General features: G+C 35.4%; 1 protein-coding gene across 1 annotated transcript in view; it reads left to right on the top strand.

Annotated features, from left to right (window-relative positions):
• MED13L (mediator complex subunit 13-like) overlaps positions 1-13,678 on the top strand; it is a 287,723-nt gene that overhangs the window by 223,722 nt on the left and 50,323 nt on the right. The window contains exons 5-9 of the mRNA XM_012663527.1: positions 4,169-4,314; positions 5,108-5,302; positions 5,698-5,886; positions 9,426-9,591; positions 12,212-12,316. Of these exons, the coding sequence (XP_012518981.1) occupies positions 4,169-4,314; positions 5,108-5,302; positions 5,698-5,886; positions 9,426-9,591; positions 12,212-12,316 (801 nt within the window). The remainder of the gene's footprint in view (positions 1-4,168; positions 4,315-5,107; positions 5,303-5,697; positions 5,887-9,425; positions 9,592-12,211; positions 12,317-13,678) is intronic.

The following is a 13,678-nucleotide window of genomic DNA, read 5'->3' as shown; positions in this document are numbered from 1 at the left end:
GAGAGATGGTAGAATTGATACAGGGACTGGTTTGAGTTATAGTATGTGATCTGTTGATGTTGTATAAGGGCGAAGGCAGCCATAGATGTAAAGTAGAAATCATTGATTGGAATTCCTTAATTGAAGCCTCTAGGGGGCCCGGCACTCTGTGCCAACACTTGCTTTTACATGTGAGGAAGCTACTATCAGAGAGATGAAGTAATTTGCCAAAAATTATGTAGTTACTGGTGGCCTCTATTATATTTATTTACTATATTTATAAATAACTTACTATGTTTTCTTATCTTGTTTTAATTCTCTTTTAAAAAGACATTTTATTTTTAAAGTTATCAATATAAAAAAGTAGGTTATGCGTCTCAATTCTTTGAAATGAATACTATTTTGAAGTTTTTATAATGATTCTTTAGATTCACCTGACTTTCTTAATCCAAACCTTAAATTGGCTCTCTGTTATTTTGTACGTATGAGTCTTTTTGTTGTCTCAAAGTGTGGCCTCTGATTTCTTTTTCAGACCCTTTTCCAATCATGTACCTCCATTCCTCTGATTAGAGTTTCCAAACTACAACCTGCTCTTTAACTACATCTGCTCCTTGCTTCATGCTCTCTTACTTTTTTGCTTTCTACTATTGAAACCCTATTTTTTCTTTTTCTTTTTTTAAAGACTGATTTTATTTTAAATGGACCCATAATGATTGTACATATTTATGGAGTACAATGTGGTGTTTCATACCTGTATACATAGTGTAATGACAAATCAGGATAATTAACAAATCCATCACCTCAAACATTTATCATTTCTTTGTGATGGGAACAACAAAATCCTCTTCTCTAGCTATTTTGAGATACACAATACATTATTGTTAACTATAGTGAACCTGCCATGCAGTAGAGTACCAGATCTTATTCTTCCTACCTGTAACTTTGTTTCTGTTGGCTAACTTCTCTTCATCCCTCCCTCTCTCCAGCCTCTGGTAACCAGTATTCTACCCTACTTCTATGAGATCCACTTTTTTAAGATTCCACAAATGAGTGAGATCATGCAATATCTTTCTGTGTCTGGCTATTTCACTTCACATAATATCCTCCAGGTTCATCCATGTTGTGACAAATGACGAGGCCTCATTTTTTTTTTTTTAATAACTGAATAGGATTCCACTGTGTATATATTACACATTTTCTCTCTCCATTCATTTGTTGTGGACGCTTAGGTTGATTGCGTATGTTAGCTACTATGAATAGTGCTGCAGTAAACATGAGAGTGCAGATATCTCTTTCACATACTGATTTCATTTCCTTTGGATATAGACCCAGCAGTTGGATTGTGGATCATACAGTAATTCTACTTTTAATTTTTTTGAAGAACCTCCATACTGTTTTCCGAATGGCTCTTCTAATTTACATTCCATGTTGGTTAATTACCAATATTGTGTAAGGATTCCCTTTTCTCTAACACTTATCTGTTGTCTTTTTGGTAATAGCCATTCTAACTGGAGTGAGGTGATATCTCACTGTGGTTTTGATTTGTATTTCCCTGCTGATTAGTGTTGTTGAGCATTTCTTGATATACCTGTTGGCCATTTGTATTTTTTTGTTTGGTTTTTTCGGGGGGAGGGTTTGAGAACAAAGCTCAGGGCATCAAACTACCTGACTTCACAATATACTACAAAGCAGTAATGACCAAAACAGCATAGTGCTGGCACAAAAACAGACACATAGTCCAATGGTACAGAATAGAGAGCCCAGAAAAAAATTCATGTATCTGCAGCCTACTGATTTTTGACAAAGTGCCAAGAACACACACTGTGGAAAGGATAGTCTCTTCAATAAATGGTGTTAGGAAAATTGAATATCTTATTTAGAATAATGAAACTAGAGCCCTGTTTCTCACTCTGAACAAAAATAAGTCTAAGTGGATTAAAGATTTAAATGTAAGACCCAAAACTATGAAATAACTAGAAGAAAACATAGGGAAATGCTTCTTGGCATTGGCCTGGGCAGAGATGTTTTTGGAGGTAAGACCTCAAAAGCACAGGCAATGAAAGCTGAATTAGACAAATGGAATTACATCAAACTAAAAAGTTTCTGCACAGTAAACAACAGAATAAAGAGATAACCCACAGAATGGGAGAAGATGTTTATAAATAATACATCTGACAAAGGGTTAATATCCAGAATATATAAGGAATACAAACAATTCAATAGTAAAAAATAATTAAAAATGGACAAAAGACCTAAATAGATACTTCTCAAGTGAAACCAAATGTTTTTATTTGTTCTCGTCTCTGTGAAGCATTTGTATATTACAAATTGAAGAAATCACTACACCTTATCCTTCCTGTGGCCTTTTGTTTTTATTTCTATTTCTGTATATATGCCTAGCTTTATTTTATTCATGTGCTTACATATCAATCTCTTGCTAGTGTATATGCTCCTTGAGGGCAAGGACCATGTTTTATTCAGTGTCACTTCAGGCACCTTGCACCATTCTTTGGACTTATGAGCTAATAAGAAAAATGTTGGCTGTATGTGTTCTCATGCACAGTTGGGAATCAGTGGAATAGTGAACGTATTCTGTGACTGCAGTCCACATCTATAACGCCCACCAGCTTCTTATAAATAAGCTATTGACTACATGATAGCAGGCGTGACTAGGGGTGAATCAGCTCAAACCTCTCAGCTGAAATTTACAGTTGAAAAATTAGCCAATCTGCAATCAAACTATGTTTTGCTCCTGTTATGTGCCAGGCATAATGTTATATGTTAAGGATGATGTGATTCTACTGTCATTTTCATAAATAAAGGACAGCACGTTTTTACTGTTGACATGGTTGCATACTTGCATATGTTAAAATTATGTGTATTTTTCCTCTTTGTGAACTTGAAACTTACAAGTATGATGTTAATTTTTTTTTTTTTACATTTTCAAAATTTTTATAAAATTTTACTCGTTATCTTGCATTTACTCAGTCATAGTAAATACCCAAATACCAAGACTTGGTGTTTTCTATTGATGAAATGTCACATTCTGTTAAAACACAAAATATTAGGGTATCTCAACATACTTGTCAAAGAACAATATATGTGCTTCACTGTGTGATAGAATAACATTTTTATCATTTTTATTTCGGTTTTTCCTTAAAGTATTATAATTTTATACTTGAAACAAAATTTAATTTTTTAAGCAGTACTCAAAATGCATTTTATAATATTTTAGAGAAGTTTTGAAAAGAAGCAACATCTTAGAGATAATTTTTTAATTGGTGGTTGCCTGGCCTTGTTTAGTAAAAGTGATTTTGCTTCATCAGGCAAATGTTCTTATGAGCTGTTTTGAGAAATGTGCTATGCTAGCTTAGGGCCAAAGTTAAAAACTTGGAAAGAATGTACCACTGTAGTGATGTTGAAATTATTTTTCTCCACAATACTTCATTTTTATCAGTTTTTAGCTGGTGTGTGTAAAAAGGAAAAGTGGAATCCTTCAATAAAATGTTCTGATCAGAAGTAAGTTGTAAAAATTAAATATAATAGATTAGCAGACTATTTGGAGACCTATATTACCTTAATAGTTGTATATTGGGAATCTATATACAACAGTGTCCTTAATTGCTATTTTTAGATAAACAGTTTTAACCTTTTTGTAATGTAAGCTTATAAATTTGATGTTATATTATACTGAACAGAAGCAAAACTATTTGTCTTTGTTCCTAGAATCAGTTACAAGCCAGTTCAGAATCCACTCAGGGGTTGCCTTTTGATCTTGTTCATAAGCCACCTTTTCTTAATAAGTCTTTTAAATGTTTCCTCATTTATTTGACTTAATACATTTTTGGGTGTTTGCCATGAGAAGGTAGAAAAATGTTAGAATTCTTTCTCTGTTCTCACGTGTTTATAGTTGGCATAGGACTTAGATTTTATGCAAATGAAATTGGAAACATTCTACACAATAACTTCCAAAAGTTCAGAATGTAATATATCTAATTTTTCAGATTTATCTGCCAGCTTTAATTTAGTTTTTCAACAATGAACTAGAAGTTTATATTTTGTCCACAAATAGAGGTCAGCCTTACAGGATGGTTGATAAAGTAGAGCTGTATCTCATCTGTAGTTTCTGTTTCTAGCACCTATTTCCAACGAAAATGTAAAGTCGAGTTTCTAATTTCTTCTTTTTTAGTGAACATTTGTCTTGTGCTTTCACATTCTTTCTTCATGGAGAAAGTAATGTATGTACAAGTGTGGAGATTGCCCAACACCAGCCAATTTATTTGATCAATGAGGAGCATATACACATGGCTCAGTCTTCACCTGCACCATTTCAAGGTAAGTAAATGGGATGTTCCTGCTCTCCACCCATCCATCACTGAGTGGGTAGCTACCTTGTCCAGTAAAGTTTTGCAGCATGAGACATTGTCTTAAATGGACTTTTTTTTTTTTTTGGAGCTAGGCTCTCATTCTTGCCTGGGCCATAGTGCTGTGGCATCATCATAGCTCCCTGCAACCTTAAACTCCAGGGCTCAAGCAATCTTCCTGCCTCAGCCTCCCGAGTAGCTGGGACTATAGATACATGCCACCACATCCAGCTAATTTTTCGATTTTTTGTAGAGTTGGGATCTTGCTCTGTTGCCCAGGCTGGTCTCAGACTCCTGGCTTCAAGTGATCCTCCCACTTCAGCCTCCCAGAATGCTGGGATTACAGGTGTGAGCCAGTGTACCAGGCCAAGAGTATTCAAGTTCTAAGCAGGGTCTAGGATGTGTGTATTGAATGGTTTTCTTCTGTTATGGGAGATTCAGTGTTTACATTGTACAAGCTATTATTAAACAGATGTGTGTACATGCTTTAACGTATGAATAGTTTATATATTGTGTGTTGATATAGTTGTCTGACCACATAATACTATCCCCATTTGATTTCCTTCAAATATCGATGTGAATTGAGAGGCATGTAAATAATAAGAAACTTTTAAAAATCATACTTTAAAAGGAGTTAGGAAATAAAGAACAATATACATTAAGTGATGCTATGCTTTAATGTAAAATTACTATATCTGTAGTGTTGCAATTAAGTAGGAATTGTTTCTCTAATGTGTAGCATATGTTTTTCCTCCCCTCTGTAGTACTGGTAAGTCCTTATGGCTTAAATGGCACGCTAACAGGCCAAGCATACAAGATGTCAGATCCAGCCACTCGTAAGTTGATCGAGGAATGGCAGTATTTCTATCCGATGGTGCTAAAAAAGAAAGAGGAATTGAAAGAGGAAGAGGAGTTGGGATATGATGATGATTTCCCTGTAGCAGTCGAAGTAATTGTTGGTAAGAGAAAATATTTTGCCTGAAGAGCTTTATACTATCTTCTTCATCTTCCTTAATTTAAAAAAAGATAATCATTCAGATTCATCAGAAACAATCTCCATGATTTTCCCATCTTTTAAAAAAATTCTCTTGACACAGTGGTATATGCTGAGTAGTTACCTTGCCTGAAGCATTAGTGGTCCCTATATTCCAAATGCCATTATCATCGTGTTAGAACACGTGTTTAAACAGCTATTAAATTATGAAAGAATGAAATTTATTATTTTTGGCAAAACTTCACAGTCATCTCGGTTTCACCTTTAAGCTCTGGCTCTGACCACTAGAATAATGAAGTTGGCAGTCTGATGTGAACTCTTTCTCAGGCTTGGTTCTCTTGTTGCCCTCTTTTCTTATAGGTGGTGTTCGGATGGTTTACCCTTCAGCTTTTGTTTTGATCTCTCAGAATGACATCCCAGTTCCTCAGAGTGTTGCCAGTGCTGGAGGCCACATTACAGTTGGTCAGCAGGGGCTTGGTAGTGTGAAGGACCCTAGCAACTGTGGGATGCCTCTGACCCCTCCCACCTCTCCAGAACAGGCTGTCATAGGTGAGTATGATCCCGGAGTATCTGGGGTGGAAGAGATCTGCAAAATCACGTAGTCCCCCTGCCACAGAACAGATGTAAGAAAACGTTGAGAAATTCCTGGTAGAAGAGATGGAGGTACTAGAGTAACTTAAGGATTTTATAAAATGGAGAAGGAAAATTTTAAAGAAACAGAATTTATGTACTTCAGCATTTTAATTGTGCCCATTTTAGTCTTTATTCTAATTGAACAATTCAGTTGTTTCTCTTAAGTTCTGTACACACATCTGTCCTTTTATATGTGTATGTATTTTTACACACACAGACAAAATTGAGAATACTAAATTAGAGAATGACTAAAGCCTTTGCCCAAATGGCCATTGCCAGCCAGGGACAAGTCTTGGAAAATTTTTTCCCTATTATATTATAAAACTAGACTAGCACCCAGGAGCTCTGAATAAATACTTTGTCCTGTCAGTAATCTGTCTGTATTAATAATAAATGTTAATTACATGGGAAAGTTTTGACGGTTTGAACAGTCTTCCTTCATGGAAAAATTCAGAAATTATTTAAATTGGGAGCATTTTTGCCTTCTTTGTTGAGTAGTGTATTTCCTATATTAACTTTTTTGTTGTAGTAGTTGACCTCATTTTATTTGGAAATCTGGTCACTAAGGAGAGGATACTCATCGTACTTGAGCTGAAATGAGATTATTTATAGGCATTTAATGTGGGCCAGGTTGGCAGGAAATCAGAGTAAATAAATAAAGTCTTGGCTGCTTAACTTTGAAAATCAACTATCAAGCATGATACATACTTAACATGGTCATTTTCTTGTGGATTATATAAGACAGTATTTCAAACTTTCTAGCATGGTGCTTGGCACATAGTAGGCATTTAATAAAATGTTCATGGTTAAGGAACATATTGGGGAAAAGCATAGACTTTGTGATTGAACACACTAATGACCTTATTTAATTCTCATACTTTTCTGAATCTGTTTCCTTTTCTGTTAAATACATACCATATAGGGTTGTTTTACCCAGTAGGTAATATACCTGAAAGTGCTTTGTAAACCAAAAGAAACAGTATATAAGCGGTAGTTTAAAAAATTGAAAGCAATACTCAAAACTCTGCTTTCAATGTACGTTATTGTTACCCGGAAAGAATTACCCAGATACTGTGTGGGAGACACAGAAACGGACAACACAGTCTTCGTTTCAAGAGCCATGTAGTTGCTGAGATGGTACAAAAAGTCCACATCCATCTCTAACGTGGTAGAGCAGAGAATTTGGATGACCCCTTGTAAAAGGATATGTCATCAACCAATTTTTATTATAACTACTTTAAACCGAAAAATAAAAAGTACTTTTATAGTCTTTTATAGTAATCATCATAGAGAAGACAGACATAGTAATGTTAAGACTAGAATTATCAGCATTTTGAAAAGTTTTAACTTCATATCACAATTTGGATTTTTAATAATTGTATTACATTATTATCAGTTTTTGTTTATCTGGGTTTTTTTTGTTGTTTGTTTTGCCTAGGACTTAGTGAAATTTGTATTCAGTGTAAAATTGAAGGCCTGCTGGTTACAGGATATCTTGACCTCCGATCATGTCAGAACTCTAAATTTCATAATTGAAAAACTAGAGGTTTTGTTTATGGCAGGTTTCAACATGGACTTCTCATGTCGAACTATAGATCTTCAGCTTCCTTCCTCCTTAACTCTATGTATGGTATTGTCCGAGGCCTTGGATAAATAAATTGCCTGATGCCTCCTTTCCTAAAACAGACAAACAAACAAACAAACAAACAAACAAACAAAACTAAGTAAAAGCTGCTAGTATCCTTGTAATGAAACTAACATGCCTGAATTTTCACTTCATAGAATGCTGAATTACAGCTTAGAACTCATAACGCTGCATCAGAGAGAATCCTAGTCAGCCTTGACATTCTGTGGTTGACTGACATTGAACGTTGCCATGTTTTTGTAGACATTTGACAAAGTGCCCCGTAAAATGGCCAGGATTCTCCTAGATTAGCAGGGGGACTAAGAGGACCAAATAGTTTTAGTGAAATCACTCGTGCTTTATCTGGATAGGTACATACACGTGCCTCTTCTGTTTGATATATAGAGGTAATTGGAGGTAACAACATTTAACATGCATTTAATAGCTTTGAGTAACAAACCTTGTTTAATTCCTTGTAAGACATCACCCACATTTTAGTTCAATCATTAAGTGCTACTGAAAAGCGTCAGCCTAATTTTAATCAGAAAAGTCTCTCTGGCTTGTTTTCCCCTATTCTCTCCTTTTTTGGTTATAAATTATTTCCTTATAATACTATGGGCATGTCATCTCTTTAGCTCTAATGTAGATTGATTTGGGGAGAAGCCTCTGTTATCTACTTCTGTTTGTTTCTTCAGTTTGCCTAAACCTATTGTAAAATTGAAATGAGTTCATTTGTACCATGAACCAAGTTAGGGAACTTTTAAAATAAAAGGTAGCAATGAAAGACAAATTTCTTATCTCCTTTCATTTATCTCATTTGTAATATAACAGTACTTTTCTGGGGGACAAGAAAGCTTCAATTCCTTAGAATGTAAGCATTTAGTTTGTGTGTATTTTCTATTGTTGTTGTTGTTTTGCTTTTTAAAAAAATAGAGGTAAGCCTAACCATTCAGCCCGTATAATGATTGTGTTGCATTGGTACCAAGAATATCCAGTTTGTGTTATAAGGTTGCTTCTTTCTTTTCCAGTTAGGAGTGGAGATTTTCCAGAGTGCTTAAATTGACTGTTTTGGCTAAGATATTTTGTATCCCAGTTCTGTGGATAATAAAACCAACAATATAGTTATTAAATAAATCAAAGTAATTGAATCAGAATGTATTAAATACTATTGGAAATTGCCTTTAATATTGTATGAGATACAAGTAGTAAAAAGTCATAAACAACAACCAGTATCTTCAACAATCATAGTGGACATAATTGAAAGAACTGGATTACATATAAACTGTAGTTGGAAAAAGTATAAGTGGATTTATTAGAGAGAAACCAGTGAATTTTTATTCCTCTGATATAAAATGTCGAGATAACCTCTTTCAGTGTTTTAGTAGTAAGCTTTCATAAATAGTGTCAGGCATGAGAACAAATAGTTCTACACACAAATTTGAAATTTGACCTTGTTAAAAGCTTTGTGCCATTAAATTCCTTCTACTCAGGGCGCTGTGTGCTGTTGTTAGCTAAATGAGCATACAGCTCCCTCTACTGTTTGTTTTGCCTTGAAACTTATTTATTGTGTTGCGTTTAAAAATAAAAAACAATCAATGCATGTTTGCCTCTTTAATATTGTGATGTATAAATACAGTGCCGGGGGGGAAAAGCCATCCTGACACAAATTTTACATAGAGCTACGGATAGTGTTATTGCCAGAGAGTAGGAGCAAAGTTACATGAATGTGAGTGTCAACAATTAAAATGCATATTTATATTAAATAAGACAGCAGTCTAGGTAATGGGAAACCTTTTCAGAAAATTCTAATATTCCAAATTGTCTTTTCCAGGGGAGAGTGGAGGTATGCAGAGTGCTACCAGTCACCTAGGTTCTCAAGACGGGGGCATGATAACTATGCACAGTCCAAAGAGATCGGGGAAGATTCCTCCAAAACTCCACAATCATATGGTCCATCGAGTCTGGAAGGAATGCATCCTCAATAGAACCCAGTCCAAGTATGTTTTCTGGATCGTGTCTGGGTCATGGTGTAGTAACCATCTCCTTGGTTGCTGTATGAAGATGGTGAATCACATCACACCATTGTGTGACCAAACTTGAGAGGTCATTGGATTGGTATTTCATCTTTTTGAATGTAATAGAATAAAATTCAAAACAAAGATGTTAAAATTTAGACATTTACTTTACTTGATTATCCAGGAATTTTTTTACATTCCTGGACATCTAAAGATTGGCATGCTGTTGATCTGATATTTTTCAACACAGATGGCTCAGAGATTCACCCTGAGTGTCAGGACAGTAATAAGCAGATTTGGTTTTTATTTGTAATACCAATGTATGAATGCTTCCCAATTTCAAAGGGAAATAACCTTCTTTGCCTGTTTACTGTTATACACTAGCCTTATGTTTTAACTGACAATACATTTTTGAACTAAACTGATGACAATTAGAGGGATGTATATTATCTGCTTTGCTTCTGTTTGTTGATTTTGGAAAACGATGTTCTTTTCTTTTTCTATCTGACTTTTTTCTTTCCTTTTCTTCCCTCCCTCCTTGCCTTCCTTAACATATTTTTGTGAGCCCATTGCTCAGTATCTTAACACATTTTTGGAAAAAAAGGAAGAATTGATTCTAGGAAGAGACTGCTGGTGATTATTTTAATTACCTAAATGATAATGACAAACAGTAGTCGATAAGTACTATTCCACTTATCAAGATTTATGTAAACATAATCAGCACAGTTTTGTGTCTGTTTTTATATGAGTGAGATGTCTACTTTCTTGACTGATGCAAGTAGACAAATGAGTCTTGATTCTCTGGAACAGAATGAATATAGACATTCTTGTCAATAAGTGCTAATAACTCCATTCATTTAGAAGTTAATTAAATATTTCTTAAGTGACTGCTGTTCAAAGTATTATATACAGATGTAAAACCTGTCCTTTGGCCCCGGCTTTTAGCAAATTCATACCAAATATTTATTGCCCAATGAATTGGTTCTAGAATAGGCCACTGAAGATATGGAAGATAAACTCTAAAATGAATGCAGTGGAAAATCATGTGACATAGTAGAATCAAAAAGCTACCTCTAGTTACTTTAAAACGATCCTTTCCTTTAGAATAATTGGTACAGGTATTCTTACTTCTCTCCACAATGCCTAGATAATTTCCAAGTTAACATTTTCTTTTTCTTTTCCTTTCTTTGATTTCTGTCACTATCACCCCTATACCTCTACAACTCTAACAGACTGTAGCCCTTCTGTCAGCAGCACAGAACAGGGAAGTGAGACACCCAGGAAGGTAGGAGAGGGTGGAGAGCAAGAAACGCTGCAATAAAACATCACGGAAGCACTTCGTAGTATCCACTGTAGCAAAATCAGCAATCCAGAAATATTGCCCCACATTGTTATTTTCATTACATAATAATAGCTGTCTACTTTTTGCCACACTGAGTGACATGTAGGACATATTTTTGTTTTCTCTTGTTTAGTTCACATTAAAAATGGTAGAGTGCTGCCCTTAAATGCTAGTGAATATTATACATGCTAGTGAGTATCCCTAATCTGAAATGGTTGGCACCAGAAGTATTGGGGATTTCAGATTTTTTTTTTATTTTGGAATATTTACATATACATTATGAGATATCTTGGAGATGACACTCACGTCTAAACGTGAAATTCATTTATGTTTCATATGCATATAGCCTTAAGGTACTTTTATTAATCTTATACAGTATTTTAAATAATTCTGTATCTGAAATAAAGTTTGTGTACATTGAACCATCAGACAGCAAAGGTGTCAATATCTCAGCCATCCTGTGAACAATCTGTGGTGGTTTGGCATCACCATCTCCTGACTCTGAATTTATATGCTACTGATAAGCAATCATTTTTTACACTTATTCACACATGAGTAGTTACTAGTAAAAAATATGACATACCATTAATACAGTGAAAAAATGTGTTCAAGGTACTAAGCACCGCAGTAGCCTTACCAGAATGCACGCATCAACTATTAAACAGCAGCAGCAGGCTTTCAGTCTCCACCTCCAATGCTGTACCGTAACACCCTTGGGGACACTGAATAAACTGTATATTGTATGCCTGTATTTTGCCTGTAACTGTCACGTGAGGTCAGGTGTGCAATTTTCTACTTGTGGCGTCATGTCGGCACTCAAAAAATTTTGGAGTTTGGAGCATTTTGGATTTTAAATTAGGAATCCTCAACCTGTTGGAGTTTTAAGAGTGACTTAAACAATCTTTATCAGGGGGTATATAATTTACAGATGCTATGGAAAGGTACTTTTAAAAGATAGGTTATTTCTACATAACTTAGGTGACCTTTTTTTTTTTATAAGCCACAACTAATAATGCCAGATATTGTTTAATTGCTATATATACCACCCATGTTAAAATGTACATTCAACTTAAATAGAAATATTTTGAGTCTTCTAGTACATAGAACAAGTAGTTTTTTTCCTTTGGTCGCTCAGAGCTATATATCAGCCAGATGCCATTACTATGTAAAATGTCTTCAACTCTTCTAAACATTTTTCTCCCCAGGAGCCTTGAGTATTATCTCATGTTTACACATAAGTCACATTTTTAACCTTTTTAGGAGGAGCCAAATGTCAACTCCAACTCTTGAAGAAGAGCCTGCTAACAATCCTGCTACTTGGGATTTTGTGGATCCAACCCAAAGAGTCAGCTGTTCTTGTTCCAGGTAGGTAGTTAGAAAAGGCAAAATAATAGTCAAATAGAATGATGGCACATTTTGCTGGCTCATCTCCTGGCCTCACAGACCAGTTCTTCCCTATGTTTTTGTTTTGTTTTAAATCTCCTTCCTCCTCTAGTAGAGAAGAAAAACATCAGTCTTTTCTCATATGCAAATGATACAATTTTATTGTCAGAACTCTGAGCTTATTAGATAACTGGCCCTGTTAACAAATTGCTCTCACAAAATTTTTTCAGTTAATTACTTCAAAGCTAAAAGGCATCAGTTTGACAAGACAATCCCGAGCCCTTTAAAGAACTTTTCTCTTAACTTTAAAGTAGAAATACGTATTGAAAACAGGTTAGCTTAAGTTAATAGAGTTTGGATTAAATAGATTTTTCTATAGATAATTTGTTGTTGGTAGTGATGGTGTTCTTTGATGACTGAGGCAGGCATCTGGTCACACCTGCTAAAAGCTAATATGTAGACATGGTGCCTTAATTGTCCCTTCGTTAAGGTCTTAGGGTAGGACCCCTAACTGTTTTCTGTAGAAGATTTTTGTACTCCTCCTGGGTATTCCTTGACTTATTCCTTTTGGTAGTAAAAAATCTTGTTGTCATGGATTTTCATTAGGTTTCTTACTTTTTTTTTTTGAGACAGGGTCTTGCTCTCTCCCCAGGCTACAGTGCAGTGGTCTCATCATAGCTCACTGCAACCTCAAACTTCGAACTTCTGGCTCGAGCGATGCTCTTGCCTCACCCTCCCAAGTAGCTGGGACTACAGGCTTATTACCACAACCCTCTACTAATTTTTCTTTTTTTTTGTAGTGACTGGTCTTGCTCTGTTGCACAGGCTGGTCTTGAACTCCTGGCCTCAAGTGATACTCCTGCCTCAGCCTCTCAAAGTGCTGGGATTATAGGCATGAGCCACTGTGCCAGCCCGGGGTTCCTACATTTTTTTAAGTGGAGATAAGTCTCATTCTCCCAGTTCATTTGATTGTTAGAGCATGTGGTGATGATTTTCACTTACTGAGCAATTTTGAGTAGCTCTGCTTCTAAAGTGTGTATTTTAAAATTTGATACTGTTTAATATTTATGAAAAGTTCAGTTGCGATAAGCCTATTTAGAAGATGGCCATTCATTCCTCTATTTTAGATCGGGGGTTCTTAACGTGGCATAAGTAACTTAGCTTCAGGATAGGAGGTGGTCCATATGCCCCCTAAGAATATGTGCAAACTGCCATATGTGTACACTTATGGAACAGTTTTGACACCTTCTTCCTGTTCTCTGCTCCTTGAGTTGATTCTCTTTCATCAAGCTCTGCTTCGGTAAAAGCGTCTTGTTGAGAGATGTTGTAAGGATCAGCCTAATG

The sequence above is a fragment of the Propithecus coquereli genome, unplaced genomic scaffold, assembly GCF_000956105.1.
Source record: "Propithecus coquereli isolate 6110/MARCELLA unplaced genomic scaffold, Pcoq_1.0 Scaffold81, whole genome shotgun sequence".
NCBI classification, from domain to species: Eukaryota; Metazoa; Chordata; class Mammalia; order Primates; family Indriidae; genus Propithecus; species Propithecus coquereli.
The sequence above is the reverse complement of the archived record's forward strand: the minus strand, read 5'-3'. Positions and strand labels throughout refer to the sequence as shown.